Genomic DNA, 23,481 nt, shown 5'->3' with positions numbered 1-23,481 from the left:
ACCGATTACTATCATTTAATTTTGAATATTATTGATTTGTTTTTATCTTGAGTTATTGGTGTGATTGTATGAAGACTGGAAAAAGGAACGGAGGCCTGTTTACCACTGGGGACTTAAACGTTTGGCATGGAGGCCAGTTTACCACTGGGGACTTAAACGTTTCGCATGAGTTTTGCGTTAAGGTAAATTTTTGTTTTGCTAGTTCATGTAAATTAGCGGCCCCAGTGGCATAGAAGCCTCCACAAATACTGACGTACGAACGCTTTAAATACCAAACGGAAATAACAAAATTCTACTTTCGCTTTTAGATATTTAAATATCAGAATAAAATACCTCGCAATAAATGGCCAATAAATTATTAAACAAATGAGAAAAATAAAAAATAAGATTCAAAAGTGTCGTTCAACGCAATAACTTATTGAATTTTAACGTTTTTACCAAATAAATGTAAAAACTTGAAAATATCGTATTCTTTACATGAACGGGAAGTAATCATTGATATATCTACATACCGGCATGCAAAGTAAAATGGCTACGTAAAACAAGTCTTACATTTATCTAAACCTTTTCTTGATATTTAAACCAAAAATTTCTTTCGAAAATGGTAACAGGATAGACAAAATATTGTACCACCGATCAAAACGTTTCAAGATATTCTTGTAGGACCTCATTAAGATTGCACCTTTTAATATGTTGTTCTTAAAGTACTGTTTGTTTTGATTTGCTTATGTAGAGGGTTGTTTGAATAAGTAACTTTTAATAATTTTTTCAATTTCAAAATTCGACATTTTTTGAAAATGACCCATATGCATCCTTCGAGATTTTATAAAGGCACTTTAAGGCAGAGAGGACTGGCAATTGGCATTTACATTTGGAATCCCTCAAGGCCATGCTATTATGGCATACTTTACAGCTTCTGGTCACAATCTGTATGCAAAGTCTGCATGGATTTATCTTAACCAAATGGAATGTCTCAAGGCAAAAAATGCAGAAGTAGCAGCTCTATTTGAAAGACGATACCATGTGATCAGACGAACAGATCAATATTGGGCAGGTATTTCGTCTGATTTGGCTATTGAGCAAGCTTTTTAAAAATAATGCGAAGCATTAAGACAACAGGAGGGCTTACCAGAGGACGAGGTATGAGTGAAAGCCAGAGAGCAATCTAGATTTTATCTATGCCTGATTGTGCTGAGGTAAATAATGTAATGATGTCATTTACCGGGACAAAATTCTATTCCTCAGATCAACATAAAGAAGATGGCGTTAGTCGCCAAAAACGGGATACTAAAGATACGATGATATGTGCTTCCTTTCTTCAAGAGAGAAACCCATTTGTTGAGGAAGAGGGTATGAGAAACATAGAGACGGATGTATCAGCAACATCAGATGTGAATGCAGAAAGAGCTAAAGATATTGGACTCAGTATATTAAAATCGATGGAAGGTAAATGCGTATCAGAGTTTACTTTCAAAAGAAAATACCAGGCTATCACACTTCAAAACAAACCTATTCGCGTAAATTCGGAACCTGAAATAGCATCAATGGACCCGCAAATTTTATTTCATAGATTTATCGTAGCAGCAGACAGTATATATGATGACAAATCTGAAATATTTGCTTATGAACTGTCTAGTCGATCAAGTTCTATGTTTGATTCATCCGGATTTATGAGGGCAGCATCAAAGTCAACTCTAGCGGATGCGATTTGGAATCTTGGAGACTGCAGTACAGAATATACAGATACTGTCTACAGTTATGTTGTTGATGGCGGATCACTTATTCATAAAATACCGTGGAAAAGTGGGTTGACATTTGGAGAAATTTGTAAAAGGTATATTGATTCCATAAAGTGTTATGACTCGATTGTTGTAGTATTTGATGGATACGTGTCCGGTCCTGATACGAAAAATGCAATGCATCTTAAGCGAACCAAAGGAATATTTGGTTCAAAAGTAACATTTACGGAGACAACGCCTTTTAAGTCTATAAAGGAATTATTTTTGGCTAATAATGAAAATAAACAGAACTTTATTGAAATGTTGAGTTGACATATGCATACAAACGGATTGAAACAAAGCATGCTTCTGCAGATGCAGACGTTCTGATCGCTAAAACTGTAGTAGAATCTGCCATTTCGCACCCAACAATACTCCTTGGTGAAGATACTGACCTGTTGGTACTTCTGTTGTACTATAACAATTTTGGATCTATGATCTTTAAACCAAATCATGATAAAAAGACAAATATAATATATGTAATATATACGTGTTTCTCGTTTCTCGTTTTGTTTATATAGATTAGACCGTTGGTTTTCCCGTTTGAATGGTTTTACACTAGTAATTTTGGGGCCCTTTATAGCTTGTTGTTCGGTGTGAGCCAAGGCTCCGTGTTGAAGGCCGTACTTTAACCTATAATGGTTTACTTTTTAAATTGTTATTTGTATGGAGAGTTGTCTCATTGACACTCACACCACATCTTCCTATATCTAAAGTCAAAAATATGGGATATTATAAATAAAACGAAAGGCGTTCTTGGACAAAACATGTGCAAATCATTCACGCAATAAGCGGTTGTGACACGACATCAAATAAAGCTGTATGGTGTAGGAAAGGTAGTTACATTAAAGAAATTTATCGACAGTCAAATATTGAAAGATCTTGCTAAGATATTTTTAAAAGGGTCTCTTATTGAAGACATTATAAATGCCTTGGAAAAAATAATTACGTTTTTGTACGGAGGTGCTCCGATCGAAGGACTTGACGTTCTGAGCTACAAAAAATTTGCAAACAGAGTTCTAACTTACAAGGAAGTGATCAAAATACACACTCGCCCGCCAAATACCAAGACTGCTACATATCATAGCTTAAGGAATTATTTACAAGTTCAGACATGGATCGGAGGAGAAGAGATAGATCCTTGTAATTTTGGTTGGTTACTGGTCACTGGAAGACTTATGCCTATCAAGACAAAAAAGCAACCCGCTCCACAAAGACTCCTTCCAATTATACGTTGCAACTGGAAGACTATTTGTGATACTCGTCGCTGCACAGGTAGAAAACATGTAACATTTCGTGTGGCGAATGTCGTGGTCAGAGCTGTAATTCAATGCATTGTGACATTAATTTAGCAGCTGATGAACTTATGTTTGACTCAAGTTGAAACAAATATTAAATATTATTGTCAGTTATATTTTCTAGATTTCAAGAAGGCAACTACCTAAATAAGTCCTTTTTTTCTTAATATGAAGATGTGACATTGTTTCTCTGTCTGAAATAAAGTGAAAAACCGATTTATTTATATATTTACTATCATTAATAGAAAACAATCAGTTTTTGCCGATTTTTGTCACAAAAATGCAGTTTTTAACCCAAAATTACTCTTTTTCAAAACTTGTTTCCCCAATTATGCCACTTTTATTGGTAGTTCTCATAACTGTTATCTTATTTTTACAATCATCGTTTTGTCATTATAATAAGATATAAGAAATTTCCCAGATTTCTGTCGATTTTTAATATGTTCAATAGGATATGTCAATAGATCGAATTATATCAAGAAACCTTTTGTTGCAATTTGTTTGAGGTTGGGTGATTTTTTGGGCTAGATAGACTGGACTATTAACAGTTAAGAGTAGTGGATACCTCTGTATAAACTGTTTTTTCTTTCTTTCTATAAGTTACTAATGTTATAGGAATCATTTTATGATACCCATGTGTGGCCTTCGGCTGTTTTCTGCTCTTTGGTAGGGTTGTTATCTCTTTGACATATTCCCCTTCATCTTTTTTGGTTTTACTGTCTGTTCTATTTCATATTATTCAGTAAAACTAGATAAATAAGAAAATAAGAAGGTTTAAGATAGAAGTGATGAAGTATAGCTATCTCATTTTTCTAAATACCATTTGCATGTTTTTATTTAATTTTTTTGACAGGTTGGAAACCAGTGAGATGCATACAGATTGACGATACTATGTGTGTACTAGACATGTAATTATTTTATGCAAATCAAGACATACTTTTGAAATGTACACAGAAGAGAAACTAAATTTAGTATCTTCTTGGTATTGCTTTTAAATTAAGAACAACTGCTTAAGGTTTTTCCATTAAAACTTATATACATTCAAAGGTTAGGACTTTAAAATGATATGATTTCAAAGAAAGGCACATTTAAAATGAGGCAATCTTACAATTCTCTAAATAGTCTTTAAACACCCACTCACAGTTTCCATCCTTGATGCACGTCTAATTTTATGTAATAATGCTTACCATAAAAGAAGAAGAATAGGTCACATAAATATATTGAAATATCCAATAGAAATGATCCTTAGCTCACCTATCCCAAATGGCTATGTGAGCTTTTGCCATCACTATATGCATCTATGATCCTTCTGTCTGAAAACTTTTCTTTATTAAAAAATATTTTCCTCTGAAACTACTTAATGAATTGAAAAACAAATTGCCTACTTCATCTGTAGGATGTCAACTATAAATTTTGTGACTTTTAGCAAGGTTGATTAAACCAACATGCACAAGGAGTGATATAATCCATTGTTATTCTCCAATGAGTCTTTGTATAATGTCATGTTTGTCTCGCCTGTATCGATAGTCGCGGAAAGGCTGACATGGGGATTGCAATGGTGACAGCGTTACTAATTGACCATTAACTTTCTGCTTCAGTTAGTTTGAAAGGAACTACTTGTGATAGATCCTTGATATTTAATGTTAAATTGCATTACTATCAGTACATATAATTTTGATGACTATTCGAGCCCCTGTCCCCTAGGTGAAGGGTAAGCGACTCTAAATTGATAAGCAATTATTAGTGTATTTCTGCTGAATTGAGTTTAATCAAGGTCATGGTCCATTGACCTTAAATAATAAGTAATTTTCAATTTTGAATTTTCAGCAGAAAATTCATCATTCAAAATTCCTGATTATTATATGGAAAGGAACTAATCACAACAGACCAAGATATTGTCTATACAGTTACATTACCGCCTGTTCATTTCAGTTTTTGGATAATTTCTATATCCTGCCCACGAAATCATGGTCCAGTGACTTTGAAATGATAAGCAATGTTGCTGTCTATCAGATTGGGGTTTTTGTCTCGTCTTGACGGAGTCAAAAAGCGTGACATAGATATGCTGTGTCTGGCGGCAGTGGCGTCAACAATGTATTAGTTTGAAGTTAGGTCAATTATAACGGGTATGCAGTTGTATAAGCATTGGCATATCTCAGTTACATGGAGATTATTTGGTCCTCCCGCCTCAGTCATGGTCTATTGACTTTGAAAGTTTTGCTTATTTCACATGAATTAGTTTGAGTTTGTGCTTAGATCGGTTCAAGTGGAACCAATAGAGGTAGGCCAATCTCAATTAATTTGTTTTCAGTTGTATAAGCATTAGTACATCTCTTTTCAATGGAGAATATTTGACCCAGCTCCTAAATCATGTCCTATCGACTTTTAACTTTTGAATAGTGAACATGTGTTAGTTTGTGATTAGATCAGTTTAGGATGAAATGCCAATGTTAAGTCAATGACATTTGGTATGCAATTTATTGACATTTGCAAGTATGGTTTCCATGAAAATTATATAGCCCCATCCCCTCGTAATTACTCATTGACGTTGAAACTTTTACACAGTTTACAAGTTAATGTGTGTGTTTATAGGTTCGTTTAAAAGATACGACGTATAATAAGTCAATGATATTTGGTATGCAGTTGCATATATAAGCATTGGCACATCTCATTTACATGGAGTTTGTTAAGCCATGTACCTCAGAAATGGTTCATTGACTTTGAATATTTGCATAACTTATGTAACATGTTTTAAATATATTGCTTTTTTATTTCTACATTTGCATTATCAAAATAACAAAATGTTGAGTCATATGTCCTGATAACATTTATTTTTTTTTAAATTTTATGTGGACAGACAAGACAAATCTCTGTGCATTATCTTCGTTTCAAATAAAAAAATACTTGGCAGGAGTACAGTTTTATCAAGTCAAGTATCACATAATATTTCATTGCATCATTGCATAACCAACAAATGTTCACTACTTTTTTACTCATTTTCAAACTGTAGTAACCATGTCACCTCGAGTTTCCAAATTGTTGTATGGAAACACCAAATGAAAAAAGAATTGTGCTTTGAAACAATGTCCAATGATATATGCAACTCACAAACTAAAAAAAAACTATCAAATTCAAGCAAATATTTATGATTGCCAATGAGACAACTCTCCACAAGAGACCAAAATGACGCAGAAATTAACAACTATAGGTCATTGTACGACCTTCAACAATTAGCCGCTGAAAGCCCACACCACATGGTCAGCTATAAAAGGCCCCGAATGACAATGTAAAACAATTCAAACGAGAAAACTAACGGCCTTATTTATTAAAAAAATGAACAAAAAACAAATATGTAACACATAAACAAACGACAACCACTGAATAACAGGCTCCTGACTTGGGACAGGCGCATACATACATAATTAGCGTGGTTAAACATGCTAGCGGGATCGTTGCCAAAAGATGACTTCAATGAAAGGGAATGTTCAGTTATAATTAAGTTTAAGTTTTAGGGTTGATTTATGTATAGAGATATAGCAATATGGCAGCTGTTTGACAGCAAAAATCTATGTTTAAAAGAGGACATTATTTGGTTGTGCAAGGTGCATAGATATACAGCCACATTCAGTCTGAAAGTTGGTCGTTTAATTGGATTTTTTATGTAGTGAGAATGCGACCATCGCTGCATATTTAATAACACTTGAACAAAAGAGGACCTCAGTAAAAAAAAAATTGTTTGGTGTTCTTTTTTCACTTGGGGCTCGTATGGATAGTAAAAAAAGTTATTGCAATCGACTAGCAATGGATTGTTGAGTCGGACTTGATATATGTTTGTACATTGTAGAAAATTGAAAATAAATTTAAAAAAAACCACCAAACAATTTTTTTTTTAGTGAGGTCCAAAAAAGGGGGGTCCATGCCCCAAATACCTGTGGTCTTGACCAAATAAATGTAAAAACGTAAAAAACATAAATTATTCCTTCAATGTATGAGAAGTAATCATAGCTTTTATTGGTACATTTGACTTTGCAATTTAAAATACGTCATTATGCAAACACCAAGCTTTTTATTTCTTCCCCCCCCCCCCCCGTATTTATTGACAACATACTTACTAAAAATTTTACTGATAAACAAACATGCCTTGGAACCAATTTTTCTCCCCCTTTTTTCCTATTTTTTTTTTAATTATACATTATCATTCAGTGGTGGAAACGAAAAGTACACTAGGAATGGATAGTAAATAGTAACACGTGATATTTATAATTCATAGATCTATGAAAATCTTTCTGAGCAAACCCCAAAAATAAAAAAGGGGGAGGTCAAACAAATATTTTCCCGACGGTCCCCCAAACAGCTGTGGTATCGACTGATCATGAAAATTGAGGTTCAAACGTCACTCTTATATTTACATTATACATTTTCAGATTGTGTAAATTGATTATAAACATACACAGACTTTTAAAATGTCAAGTTAAACTTGGTGCTCCCTATTGGAAGGAGTTACACACAACAAGGAGAAGAACTAAAAGTGAAAGTAGATGGGGATTTCTGGAAATATTCACATTCCACCACAACATGGAAAACGATTTACGAGAAAGAATCAAATTCTTGTTGCCAGAGTTTCAAAAATTTCTAAAGCCTACTGATGTACTTTTCAATATACAGGGCTTGTCAGGTGAAACTATAATGATACATTTTGACAATCCATAATTAGCCTAACACAAATTAATTTGTTTACATTCAACACTGACATAATTTAAATTTGCCTTTTACCATAATAAATTAAAAGACTATTAATAGATATTTATTAGTATTGTATAGATATGTAAAACAGTTATTTGCATTTGACAAATTATAATTATCTTGTCAATATTTATGTTTAATAAATTAAATTAACATGATTAAGTTTAACATCCAAAGTGCACATTTTTAAAGGTGTGTTGGGATCTGAGACATGTGAGATGGCTATGTGTTATATAGTTGCCTCAGATCACAGGCACTTGTCTCAGAAAAAAAATCCTATATACCTTAATATAACACATCATTTTTTTTTGGTACATAAACTTGCATTTTTGAAAATGTCAGCCAGTCGCGATATTATTCGTTTCTGTTCTTTCAGAGGCGGATTTGGGAAAAAATTTGGTTGCTTATATAGGGAATCACTGAAGCATGACTGGAGCGGGCCCCCTCTTAGGTCAGTCAGTGGGCCCCCACTTATGAAAATTTCTTGATCCGCCACTACAGTCTTTTACTTAAGTTTGACTCTATCAAATGTTATAAAACTAATACACAATTGTTGTTACCACAAAACTCAGATCAAGTACCAAAAAAAAATGTACAAATTTGGACACGTACTATTACCACCTTTCAGTTATCATCATGATCGATCATTGTTATACCCCTTTATCATGTTTATAACTTTATATGATAGTCAAGCACGTGGGAAACATCTATGAGTCCCATGGACACATTCCCCATTTATTTGGTGTTTTTTTTTTGTGTCGGATTTATTATCTACGCATTACATAGTTTGTGATGCATGCAGATGATTGTCAGTCAAAAACTATTTTGCCTCATTGCAGAAAAAATAGGTTTAAGGTAAAATAATATTTCAAAAATACTTGCATGGACAATATATGAGGGAAATGATCTGGACTTGAACAGCTACTGCTCAATCTGGATGTGCAATACCGTAAATGTGTTAGGGTCTATAAGCATGAATTGCACGAAATTTTTTAAAGGTTGCACTGGCAGAAAACAATCTATATTTTTGTTTTGGCCTCATTTGCATCAATACAGTAAAATGTTCAAAGTAAAAATAACAAAACAAGAAATAACTAAATACTTGCATTCATAATAAAAGGCCTATAAAGCTATCACCATGATCATTAGAAATGCAAAACTTAGAAACTGTACTATAGTAGCTTAATTTTCTATATTCATTTGCAGTGGAACTCCAAGAAAAAGTTCGTGAAAATGAAAAAAGAAGTCGAACAGAAGCTGTTGCAATACTGATAAATGCAGTATCTGTAAATGAAAACTTAACAGAGAAATTTGTAGTGGCTTTATCTGATGGAGGTAAGGTTGAAGATATGACTACTTTTTTGTTTTGCCTTTGAAAATAATCATTCTCAAATTATGTTCAAAAAAATTATAGAATTAAAATATGCATTCAAAATAGTAAAAAAAAAAAAGTAAATGATTTATATGTAAACATCTTTGTTTGCTAGGATTTCAATGAATATTGATATTAAGATAAAATTTGTAATTCTAATATGGCATGCAGTCAAGGGTACCACTTGTACAAGAAGTAAATAATGATATGCTTGTATAAATACATGAAATAAATTAATTATACTGTTTGAATAATCTCCCTCAGTTTTCTCAAAAATTAACTTGTATAAGTCAATTTTTTTACAATCCCTAAAATTCTAAAATTTTCAGATGTAAAAAAACAAATCTCATTGACTCAACAAAGAAACTAATTGTGCAAAGATCTTTAAAAGTTTTTGTGCAATTTGCCTTCATAAATTGCCCCTTGAGGGCTTGTAAATGATCAGTATTCTAAAGATGATAGACAATGAGATTTTTGTTGTCCATGAAGTTGCACTTAAGTTGGCTTACAGGTCTAAATCGATTTTTTTCTTAATGTAGGATTTCGCTATATTTTTTCTATAAATGAGCTTTATACTTAATAGAAAAATAAAATAACAGATGGGGTCACCGTTCATTTACGCTCACAATCTGCTTGCGAAGGGAGCATACATTTTCATAAAGGTACTTATTTCTGTTGAACTGATACATGTGATAGGAGAAATAGAGGTAATATCGAGAGAAAAAAACAAAATTAATTACAGAAATCGCTCAAATTTTACAATAGTTTAGTTTAGGTAAAGCTTTTTTGAAAATAATAATAAAAAATATAGGTCACCGATGAGTTGAGAAAGATATTTCAATTTTAAGGCTAAAAAATGGCATTTTTGCACCAAAAGGGAGATAATTTGGACCTTTTTTTAATGATATATACATTTAAAAGTCATCTGGGGCCAAAACGAATTGATTTTTTTGAATGAATTTTGTACTATATGATAAAGTAAGAAACAAATGTAGTAATTATTTAAATTTGTAAAAAAATTTGTAAAGAAAAAAAAATGTTTAATTTTTTTCTGAAATTTTTATACCCCTCCTTAAATGATTAGTTAAGACATCTGCAAAGGACAGACTATTAAAAACTCTATATGAGCAAAGAAATCCAGATAAATTCAAGAAAAGAAGATAGTATGACCTTTTTTACTTGTATAAGTAAAAAACTGTTACTTGTATTTATAAGTTAAAAATTCTGAATGTCTAAGGGACATAAATTAGTCAATAAAATAATTTACCTATACAAGTTAATAAAATGCACTTGAATAAGTATCCTACAAATTTACTTATATAAGTATATTAATATTTACTACTTCAAGTATCTCTGACTATGATATTCCCTGTGTAAAACATTATTGGTTGCCTACCAAAATACATGTACATAGTTCTCAGATTTTGACAAAACATACATTTATCAATTTATTGCTGGTTTTAAAATACATGAAAATTGACAATCTTTATATTATTTTACTTCAGGTTATCAGAGATTCATTGATCTTATTAATAAAGAATATCCAGACAGGGGAGACAAGTTTTGTCAGGACTACTATGAATTTTTAATTTGTTATATGAAGGGAGATCTTCTTGAAAGAATAGAACCATTAGATGTCTGTGGGGTTTTATACCAGAATAAATGCATTGAACTGAGTGATATGGAGACTATACGATCAGAATATTATTCTAATGGAAAATTTCAAGCAGTTCAAGAACTGTTTTTCTTAATGCAAAGACGAAGGCCTGATTGGCCAAGTCTGTTTTTGGAAGCTTTGAAAGAATCTGGAAGAGAAGATTTAAAAGCTAAGATGGATCCAGGAGCAACACCAGGTATTGTACAGAAGTCTTTAAATTTATGCAGGTTTAACTCTTATTGATTGAATCTTTTTTTTTAGCTTACCTGACCCTAATGGCAAGAACAATTGAACATGTTGAAGGTCTTTCCACATTAATTTTTATGCCCTATTTATGGGCATTATTTTTTTCTGGTCTGTGCGTCCGTTCGTCCACTTGTACTGTGGACATATTCTTGTTATAAATTATTGATGGAAAGCTTCTTTTGGTTTACTCAAAGTTACTTTTGGCTGCCAAACATCTATTTGCACTTTGTCTCTGTCTGTCTAACAGCCATCTGTAATGTTAGAACTTATAAAAATATTATCCAAAGATCTTACTTAATTTAATGTTAAAACTTATAAAAATAATATCCATAGATCTTACTTAATTTCTATAACCATAAAGAATAAGTTTATAAGGATCTGACAATGAGTTTAAATGGATTTTTTTCTAAAATTGTTTGCTCTATAAACAACATCACAGTAAAAATTAGGATTTGATGAGAGTACAGCTAAAATTCCATTTTTCAAATCTTTGTATTCATGGTATATATGAATAGATTTAGTAACATTTTCAAGTAATTTGTGTTAACAGGATCGCTGACTATAAATAATTTACCAGTTAGACATATTCAGATTACATTCATTTAATAGTAGCTACAGAAACTGTATGATGTTATAACAAACTGTACCTTATGAGGAGTCCAAAGGAACATCACCATCCATTATAAAAGTTTCCTGTATGAAACTGAAATATCTTATTGAGACTATGAAAGTTACTAGATTATTAATATTGAAATTCTTGAATTTCAGAAGAACTTGAGAGGACTGGTGTTACTGTTGGTTCACAGCAAAATGAAGATGTAGAAAGTGAGAAGTCTATTATACATGATATATGATATACAACTTCAATTGACTACTACATTACATTTTAAAGTCACATAACTGATACTGTGGATTTATTATTAATCATGGGTTACCAACTTCTGTGGGCTTTGTTGGTAAATGTAAACCACAAATTTAAATGTTCAAGGAATAAAATTGAAAATGGAAATGGGGAATGTGTCAAAAAGATAACAACCCGACCAAAACGCAGAAAACAGTAGAAGGCCACCAATGTGTCTACAACCCAGCGAGAAAAATTCTGTAATCAATGAAGTATATACATTTGTAAAAGTGTCTTCAACCCAGCAAGAAAAATTCTGTAATCAACAAAGTATATACATTTGTAAAAGACTGGTATACAAATGTACATGTAAACTTTGGAAAAACCATAAAATCTAATAACCATGAAAGTACAAATTTTCCTCTTTTTAAGAAAATAAATTAATCCTTAGTAGTTCATTTTTCTTTGCATAATTTGTAACATTTGTTTCTTAAATTGTTCTCAGCTGTTTTATGTTATTTAGTATTAAATCATAAATGCTCCATCTCTGTTAGTGTTACACCATAATATTTTTTTGTTCAACTGATTGTTTTAGGTTTTGTTTTGATGCATCAGTTAACATCTAAAGTTATTTTATATGATGAAATTTCTTTTTGAATGATCACTGGGGTAAAGCTGATGACCGTAACTGCATTCACGGTCATCCCAAGATGTCGGATGAAAAATTAGGTCAGTTTCTGTATTGTCTGTTAGAGTGTTTCTATATCACTTTCTTTACAAATCATACATTGAAACGATGTAAATTTATAAAAGAATCACTCGGAAATCACTAATTACTTCAAAGAAATGTGCATGAAACGGGAAATTCGATTTGAAAAAATCGCCAAGATGACCGTAAATCACAATCGAGATGACCGTAACAGAATCAGCGATTCATAACAAGGCTGACCGTAACTGCTTTTAAGATGACCGTGATTTATAAATGATGACCGTAACTTTTAAAGGATGACCCTCAATTCTAAGAAATGTCCGTATTTATATAACTATCTTTTTGTATCAAATGATTAATCGTGTTGGTATACACATATTAATATGAGAGTTTTATCCTATAGGTAGAAGAAAATAAGACGTGCTTCAAATGCAAAGATTACCATATGTATCTTTTTTACAGTAGAGAGTTTAATTTTAAAAATGAATTTGCCTAAAGACATGCAAATGAACAGGAAGGGAAAACATGCTACAAAAGCGCGATAAAATGACACCTTACAAGCATAATGAAAAAAATGCGGTGCACAGCCTTCAACTGCTCGACAAAAGATTTGTTTTTGTTTCTGGGATTCCTTTTAATGACATATAATAAATACCCATTTTTAAAAATGCCAAAAAATTGCATGTACACCCATTGATATTATATCGTCTTTCATTTTGTCGTGCAAATAAAATAACAGAAATATTTTGAAAATATCATTCGAATAAACTAGTGAAGGTGAGCTCCAGCAAAGTAGATCCTTAAAATAGTGTAACGTGTACACAGGGTAAGCGTGTCTATTTCAATTTAGAATGTGTCCGTTACCAGTTTGATACTGGATCCAAAATTGCTCTCTCTTTACAAAACATATAACAAATAATCTTTATTCAAATATATACGTCAATGAACCAAAATATGTACAACTGCTCTTTGCAATCTTTAATAAACTATCTATAAACTATTCTACTTAGTATCTATATACAACTGGTACAAATTTGTACTCTTACAAATTTGTCCTTGGGTCAGGAACAAACTTGTCCTCCTGGTACAATGATGTACCCTACAAGTTTACACACTTGTCTTTGTTCCTCTTGTACAATTATGTACTTTACAAGGTGGTCACACAGACTCACACTTGTCCTATACGGTACAATACGGTTCCGCTTGTAAATATACAAATCCGTATTTATAACAGGCACCGACCTGTTCTTTATTACTCTTAGTAATAATATTTAAATATATACGAGCGAGCGATCTCGAATATCACCGTACCGTGGTCTTATGTCTCTGAAGACTTTATGACAATCGACCCTGAGCTAGGAATCTCTCCTGCTTATATACCCCAATGGTAGCCGTACCATTATTATAGGAGGGGTGTTCTTCCAAAGTGTCTCATTACTCGTATTGACAGTTTCCTTTGGAACACCCCTTCACGTTTGACTTGACCCAAAGTTTACCCGCGAAACATCCAATTCTTTACTATGTTTTATTAAGGTATATATACAATGCATAAAATAAGGCTTCTATCGAACTGTAACCAATGTAAACAATTTAACCTTAGATACAAAATCATCACAATAGTATTGTACGAAAAGCGTATCACAAGGCGGAACGTTGTCAATTTGTATATATACAGAAATGTTATTCATACAGTCAGGATTCTACTTCTTCAAAATTATCTCCCCATTACGCCAGTTCATGCTCACAAACGTAGAAATGGAAGCCATTGTAGGGATGACGCTCTGCCAATTTTGCCCTTGAAAACTGATAAATTTATCCACATAGCACCATTACGATCGATCGTTATATGTCAGTTATATTTTAAAAGACAAATGTATCTACTAGCTCATGAACATTAGTTAATGATCTTGTCTGCATTGATTCAACTTAAAAATATTGTCTGTTCGGATGTCAGATGGAATTTTTGATAATTCTTTAAGCATTTAAAAAAATTCTTATTAAATATTTCGTGGAAGGGCAGACTAAACATTTTCAGTGGTTGAAGATTATAAACCCTAGTTATCTCACAAAAGAAAATCATATTTTTTCGAAGATATTCATTTTCATCATCCAAATTAAAAGACTGTCGTCAAGTACTTTTAGAAAAAAAACAGCTATTCGAACACACCTACTCTGTTTTTGTGATTCATTAGATAGGTGTCTCACTTGACCCATATATTTCATCTTTTCGTACTGTAATTGTTTTACGTTAAAAAGTCAACCTGTAGCTTTGATATATAATAATGATAGAATCTGAAGCGAGATGCTATATAAAATACTCTTGCTTTGTACGTTTTAAAGACAAAATATACAACCCAAACATGCCCTAACATAAAAAGGTGCACTCGATTTTTCTCTTTTCGATACAATCGTTACCTGTTTTGGGGATATTTTTTTTATTCACATAATGGAAGGGCAGACACGAAAATTTCTGAACTAAAAGATTGATATGTTCTCCGTCCGTGATAAAAAAAAAATCGGAGGTTATGCATTTTCTACATCCAACTTATAGATACTATATATAAAAAAGAAGATTTGGTATTATTGCCAATGAGACAACTATCCAGAAAAGACCAAAATGACACAAACATTAACAACTATAGGTAACCGTAAGGCCTTCAATAATGAGCAAAGCCCATACCGCATAGTCAGCTATAAAAGGCCCCGATAAGAACCATGTTGTCGACTTGATATCTTATTGTTTTGCATTACTATGTAACAGATACATTGAAAACTTATGCAAATGGTGTTTTTAAAATAAGAAAATTGTCGTTTTATTTGTTTCTATTAACTTTTTAAAATTTTGTAACTATATCAAACATTACAGTTAACATTTATCGCTTTCTCGATAAACACAGAGCTTCGATTCTTTTGTTCTATTTCAAAAGTGTTTCCGTGTGCATATATCAAGACAAATTAAGATTTTAATCTGCTTCCTCTGGAACCATACACATGGGCTCGATTACCAAATATTCGTATGTATTATTAATGTTTTTAATGCTCCATTTATTGGCATTATGTTTTTCTGGTCTGTGCGTACGTTCGTCCGTTTGTCAAGCTTCAAGTTAAATAAAATTGAAACTTAATACACATTTTCCCTATGGTATACATGATCTTTTTAATTCTAATGCCAAATTACAGTTTTATCCCATTTTCATAGTCCACTAAACATAGAAAATCATAGTGTAGTCTAGATGAGGCATCCGTGTACTAGGGACACATTCATGTTTCTTCGAATTTTCGTCGTATCGCTGTCAATTTGTGTTAAAAAATTTTAACGTCGATATCAATAAATATTTCATTGTTTACGAGAAATATGCAATTTACTATCATTGTTATAAATCCTAAATATGGCCAATTATATTATAGTTTAAAAAAAGAAATTTATGAAACATATTTATATCCGCTAACCGAGATAGACAAACTCAACAAAAAACCTTAATACAATACGGATATTTCTTAGAATTGATGGTAATCCTATAAAAGTTACGGTCGTCCTATATAAATTACAGTCAGTCTTTACAAATTACGGTCATCCTTTACAAGTTACGGTCATCTTTTTACCAATCACGGTCATCCTTGTTTTATGTTACGGTCATCTTGGAAATATTTTGATTATGATTTACGGTCATCTTAGCGATTTTTTCAAATCGAATTTCCCGTTTCATGCACATTTCTCGGAAGTAATTAGTGATTTTCGAGTGATTCTTTTATAAATTTACATCGTTTCAATGTATGATTTGTATAGAAAATGATATAGAAACACTTTAACAGACAATACAGAAACTGACCTAATTTTTCATCCGATATCTTGGGATGACCGTGAATGCAGTTACGGTCATCAGCTTTACCCCAGTGATGATGTATCTGCATCTCCTTCTTCATGTTCTTACAAAGGTTATTTCAGTAAGATTTCAATGAAAAAGGGACTTTGTATTCATTTAAATATGTAGAGTTATTTTTCACCCCCTGATAAGATAACCTGGCATTACCGTTTACCACATCATTCAAGCACTGCTATAAAGCACATTGTTTTGAATTACTTTGAATGATACTGTATCATGTACATCTGATATTAAATAAGATTGAATTTAAAAAAAATTTAAAAAAATTTCTGTATTCCAGCTGTAAAATTGTTTTTATACGACCGCAAAATTTGAAAAAATTTTCGTCGTATATTGCTATCACGTTGGCGTCGGCGTCGTCGTCGTCGTCGTCGTCGTCGTCCGAATACTTTTAGTTTTCGCACTCTAACTTTAGTAAAAGTGAATGGAAATATATGAAATTTTAACACAAGGTTTATGACCACAAAAGGAAGGTTGGTATTGATTTTGGGAGTTTTGGTCCCAACATTTTAGGAATTAGGGGCCAAAAAGGGCCCAAATAAGCATTTTCTTGGTTTTCGCACTATAACTTTAGTTTAAGTTAAAAGAAATCAATGAAATTTAAACACAATGTTAATGACTACAAAAGGAAGGTTGGTATTGATTTTGGGAGTTTAGGTCCCAACAGTTTAGGAATTAGGGGCCAAAAAGGGACCCAAATAAGCATTTTTCTTGGTTTTCGCACCATAACGTTAGTAGAAGTAAATAGAAATCTATGAAATTTAAACACAAGGTTTATGACCATAAAAGGAAGGTTGGTATTGATTTGGGGAGTTTTGGTCCCAACAGAATAAGGGGCCCAAAGGGTCCAAAATTAAACTTTGTTTGATTTCATCAAAATTGAATAATTGGGGTTCTTTCATATGCCGAATCTAACTGTCATGACTGTGTATGTAGATTCTTAACTTTTGGTCCCGTTTTCTAATTGGTCTACATTAAGGTCCAAAGAGTCCAAAATGAAACTTAGTTTGATTTTGACAAAAAATGAATCAGTTAGGTTCTTTGATATGCTGAATCTAAAAATGTACTTAGATTCTTGATTATTTGCCCAGTTTTCAAGTTGGTCCAAATCGGGGTCCAAAATTAAACTTTGTTTGATTTCATCAAAAATTGAATAAATGGGGTTCTTTGATATACCAAATCTAACTGTGTATGTAGATTCTTCATTTTTGGTCCTGTTTTCAAATTGGTCTACACTAAAGTCCAAAGGGTCCAAAATTAAACTTAGTCTGATTTTAACAAAAATTGAAATCTTGGGGTTCTTTGATATGCTGAATCCAAAAATGTACTTAGATTTTTTATTATGGGCCCAGTTTTCAAGTTGGTCCAAATCATTGCACAGTATTGCGTAATGGCAAGAAATATCTAATTGCACAATATTGTGAAATAGCAAATTTTTTTTTAATTAGAGTTATCTTTCTTTGTCCAGAATAGTAAGCAAGAAATATCTAATTGCAAAATATTGTGCAATAGCAAGATTTTTTTTAATTGGAGTTATCTTTCTTTGTCCAGAATCAACTTAAATCTTTATTATATACAATATACAATGTATATTCACTTTTTACTACCAACTGATAAATTAAAATAATCTTTACCATTCAGTGATAACAAGCAGTTTTTTTTACATCTTAATATTTTATGATGTATTTAAATGAGTAGTTATTGTTGCAAACTCCATTAGAAATTTTAATTGAGATTAGTTTTGGAATAAGGGAAAGGGGGATGTGATTAAAAAAATTGGGTTCAATTTTTCTCATTTGAAATTTCATAAATAAAAAAGAAAATTTCTTCAAACATTTTTTTGAGAGGATTAATATTCAACAGCATAGTGAATTGCTCTAAGAGAAAACAAAAAATTTAAGTTCATTAGAACACATTCATTCTGTGTCAGAAACCTATGCTGTGTCAACTATTTAATCACAATCCAAATTTAGAGCTGAATCCAGCTTGAATGTTGTGTCCATACTTGCCCCAACTGTTCAGGGTTCAACCTCTGCGGTCGTATAAAGCTATGCCCTGCGGAGCATCTGGTTACAATAGTGTTTAGAGGGTGATAAAGGGGAGCCCTGAACACGGAAACACGTGAAATAAAAATCGCAAACATGTTGCACGGAAAATAAAAATCGAAAAACGGAAGCACCAGAAATAAAATCGTAAATATTAATGGAAAAAGTAAAATGATTTATTAATCAGCCATTCTTGGTGATCACTCTAGTCATTATGAAATGGACATGATGACCCTGCAGTAACCTATTAGTGTTCACTAGTTGCAACTGATTTGAAAAAAAAATATTCACAATAATTAATTTGATAGCAATTTTAAATATTCTCGGAACACATAATTTAAACAATCTCCAGACTGACTTTGAATTTAGTCCTGGTTTACTTTTTAATCAAATGCTGGACAAGCACGAGGAATTAAGAGTACTGACAAGAAACACAGAAAATAAATAAAGGAGAACATGAGGCACGCACGTCGAACCAAACACTGGAAAACGAGAAATTAAAAGGTCAAAACACGAAAACACGTGAAATAAAAAAGCTGAAAATGTTGCACGAAAATATCCCTTTACCACCCTCTGTTTAGGATGGACAGATTGTAATTATAATGTCTTTTTATGAGGCCCCTCATGGGGGTGTCGAAATAATTACATACAGGTGTCCTCTAAAAAGACATGTAGTCCTGTTTTAAGTATATGCAAACTTAGGTTAACTAGAACAACTGTATTTGCTCTATGTTTTAGGTTTGGTAATGACAGCAAAAAGTACAGATCTGTCTTTAGATATCAATGAAGGAGAATATATTGATAGAGTGGAAACTAAAATAGAGAGTCCCAAAGCAGAAGTTATCACACCAAATTCAGATAAAATGTTCTCACTGTCTATGGATAATGATGAAGGTTCCTCAGTTGACGGACCATCAGAAAATGGCACCAGGGCATGTGCAGGGATCTCCATGGCCTGTTTAACGATGGCGCCCCGCCATCGTTCAAATATCTTGCGCCATCGTCAAATGACTCGCCCCATCGTTAAATTGTCTTGCGCCATCGTTAAATTGTCTTCCGCCATCGTTCAAAACTTCATCATTTTTTGTAGCCCGACGCCATTTTTTTAATCAATTATAATCAAATGCATGTAATTGCATAATCCTTAGGCTTTTTATGTTATAATCCAACACAGTTCTAACGCCTGGGGGATATCCGGATTAAGATCGCTAATCACTTGTACCTGAGCTTGTACAGGTAGATCAACAAACCAGACAGGAGAATACTATCTGAGGATAGACGATCCATTTGTCGAATTAATCAACTGATTATGATAATTTAGATTAAATAAAAAAATTAATAATCCAGTTACAAAGAAAACAGTTTAACAAGTCGAACACGTGCTTTATTTTGACTTACGCAATCAGCATCCCCCTTTTTTAAGAAGTACAAAATACGACACAAAACAGTAAATATTATTTCATCACAAATAACTCGAGTACTGCTGTAACGAGAATTTAGAATGACTTTAAAAGTTTAAAAGTAAAAACTTATAAATATTTCCTGTAAAGAAATATCGTATCGTAATTCCGAATTCATTTCGTATATTACAATCAAATTGATACATCCGCGTTTCCGGTTTCTATTCAGACTCGAAAGATGCATGTTGCACAACATCAATTTGTCAGATAAAGTCATTAAAAACCTTTTCATTTGCTTTACAAATCTCTTTAATCTTTTACATAACCCGTACGAATCGTTTTGTCGTTGCTGCAAATCAGCCATACCGGTAATGGGTTCTGAATTTGACAGTGTCCATGAAAAATAAGCTCCACATCATATAATTTCTAACCCCCCTAACAATTACCAAAAATACAAGAAATCTACATGGGGACCTTCATGACAGCTTTTGGTCATTCTCGACTAAGGGGGGACCATGAAGACTTGGCATTTGAATGGTTAAAAACGGCAATAAATGAACATATTGATACTTCTAATTCTATAATGAAAATTCAAATAAATAAAATTTAAATAAGCAATGAATTTGCATGTTCACCATTCTTTGTATGGAGGGATAAAATACTTCCGATCGCACTACACTGTACAGCGTAGACACGGTTTGTAATGGTGAAAGTTCCTCCATGGTTCAATTTTCATCCATGGAGATCCCTGCATGTGATGACAATGAATTTAAAGATGAGTCTTGGATTGACCATTGTGAAACAAAAATCATTGCTGATGATCATCTGAAATGTTTGAAAGAAATTCTTACAAGTTCTGTTGCAAGGACAATAACAAATGACAAGATCGGTGATGAAATCCCGGATATTTATGATTCTAAAAAAAACAAAAGCAGAGGAAGTTATGAAATTACTAGTGCAACTTCTTTCTTTTTGTTCAATACTAAGAATTCCAAAAAAACAGCTGAAAAAACAGGTGTTAATAACAGTCCTGTCAAAGTCAAGGAAAAACAAGTGTCAATGTTGTATCAGATGGGAGTAGAAGCCATTGGTAAACCACTGGAACCAAAAAGTCATGAAGAATATCCCCTCCAGTTGAAGAAAGCAAGCAAGCCCTCCCCATGGCAAGTTGACATTTTGATATAGGATCAACAGAGTCAGCGCAGGGCCACTAAGTTCAACTGCCCACTTTGCACCAGCGAATATAAATGAATGCCTAGGGTGGGAATCGAACCCACGTACACCAACTCTGTTGTCCTATACATTTACATGACCACAAAATGGCTTCAAGAGCAAAACAATAAAACCAACAAATATTTTTTTTAAAACATAAAATTTATGTTTTAAGCTTAAAGTCATATGAAACGAGTGAGTGCTGAAAAATAATGTTTTTCCAATTCTTGAACCAATGCATGTATATATCACAAACTAAGTCCTCTGTGCACGATTTTATCATTATTTACGCAAATATATCGTATAATCGTCAATTTTTTTTCTCTCTGTCTGTTATGATTTAACAAATATGACTGCTCATTAAATGCCGTGCTTTGAAGCCGAAGTTTACCGATTGTCACCTTATAGTAAATAAATAACAAAAAGCATGGGTATTGAGCACGTGTTTAACATGTACAATCAGATAATTGTTTATTTTAATGACAGATTCATGCATATTGCGATCACCGGATTTTTACGAGGAGGGTTACGCTCAGGTCACTATGCATACGGAAAATATGTCGGCGAATTGCTTCCTGGAAGCAAGCAATTAAAAATAAGTAAACTTCTTCTAAATGTGGACAAATTAAAGAATTGTCCTCAGAAAAAAGTATATGTACAAAAGTTTTATAATGAAAACTATCCATTTAGTTATAAAAACAGATGCATATTTTTTTTTAATTTGAGGTTTCATATGACTTTAATGGCATGTATATCAGTCAGGGTACCTTCTTGTACGAGTATTTTTTATTTACTTGAAGAAGTAAATATTATATACATTTTTTTACTTATATAAGTTACATAAACAAGTGTATTCTATTGACTTGTATAGGTAAACAAAAATAGGCTTAGTTATGTTCCTTAGATTTTAATGTTTTTTAACTTACAAATGTATACAAGTAAAAATGTCATTCTATCTTTTCTTGAACTCTGAGGACTTTGTTGTGCCTTTATTGACTTTTTTAATTGTCTGTCCTTTGCAGATGTCTAAAAATATATAAAAAAGAAGATGTGGTATGATTACCAATGAAACAACTATCCACAAAAGACCAAAATGACACAGACATTAACAACTAGTATACATGTAGGTCACCATACGGCCTTCAACAATGAGCAAAGTCCATACCGCATAGTCAGTTATAAAAGGCCCCGATAAGACAATGTAAAACAATTCAAACAAGAAAACTAACGGCCTTATCTATGTTAAAAAAATGAATGAAAAACAAATATGTAACACATAAACAAACGACAACCACTGAATTACAGGCTCCTGACTTGGGGCAGGCACATACATAAATAATGTGGCAGGGTTAAACATGTTAGTGGGATCCCAACCCTCCCCCTAACCTAATGATGTCAATTTTCACTGAACTAGTACACACTTTTATTTAGGGGCCAGCTGAGGACTTCCGGGTGCCAGATTTTCTCCCTGCGTTAAAGACCCTTTGGTGGCCTTCGGCTGTTGAGGGAGCACTCTTTGGTCGGGTTGTTGTCTCTTTGATCTATTCCCCATTTCCATTCGCAATTTTATTGAAATAAGGCGTAATTATGTAGGTCAAGGATCTATAATGTTCTAGTAACCAGTCTTCATGCGTAACCACAAGTCCTTCGGCATAGGATTATAACAAAAAATTATCTTCTGGCTTGTGAACTCAAATGTTAAGGATGAAGGCTGAGTAACTACAATATGTATTATCATGATTATTAAGCTTTTTGTTCGGTGTGAACCAAGGCTCCGTGTTGAAGGCTGTACCTTGACCTATAATGGTTTACTTTTTGAAATTGTTATGTGGAAGGAGAGTTGTCTCATTGGCACTCATACCACATCTTCCTATATCTATTAAATCAATTTCAGAAAATTACAGTTGAACAGTTTTATAAATTTGGCTTCAAATGTCCAAGTTTAATTTTGAACACATGCTTCATCATGTTCATTGTATTTTCACATTTCTTGATCGTTGTGAGAAAAATATTTCTCCTTACTAGTGAAAAATCTGTTCTCTGCAAATCATTGGTCGAAATTTAATTGTGACGTTAACTTTTCTTGGTTTGTTCTGAATTTTCTTATTGTGACTTCATGAAACTAGAGGCTCTCAAGAGCCCGTGTCGTTCACCTTGGTTTATGTGCATATTAAACAAAGGAAACAGATGGATTCATCAAAAAATTGTGTTTTGGTGATGGTGATGTGTTTGAAGATCAAACTTTACTGATCATTCTTGTTACTTACAATTTTCTTTATCTGTAATGAACTTGGCC

The 23,481-nt window shown here is 32.6% G+C and overlaps 1 protein-coding gene across 1 annotated transcript; it reads left to right on the top strand.

Moving 5' to 3' along the window:
- The first annotated feature begins 7,607 nt into the window (after positions 1-7,607).
- Positions 7,608-19,771, top strand: LOC139519630 (interferon-induced helicase C domain-containing protein 1-like). The gene is made up of 5 exons (XM_071311830.1): positions 7,608-7,751; positions 9,026-9,154; positions 10,697-11,044; positions 11,863-11,919; positions 19,312-19,771. The coding sequence occupies exons 1-5, from the start codon at positions 7,652-7,654 to the stop codon at positions 19,680-19,682; spliced, it is 1,005 nt and encodes a 334-aa protein (XP_071167931.1). The 5' UTR covers positions 7,608-7,651; the 3' UTR covers positions 19,683-19,771.
- Positions 19,772-23,481: the final 3,710 nt, after the last annotated feature.

Source organism: Mytilus edulis, chromosome 4 (assembly GCF_963676685.1).
Source record: "Mytilus edulis chromosome 4, xbMytEdul2.2, whole genome shotgun sequence".
Taxonomy (NCBI): Eukaryota; Metazoa; Mollusca; class Bivalvia; order Mytilida; family Mytilidae; genus Mytilus; species Mytilus edulis.
This window is presented reverse-complemented; position numbering and strand designations above follow the sequence as displayed.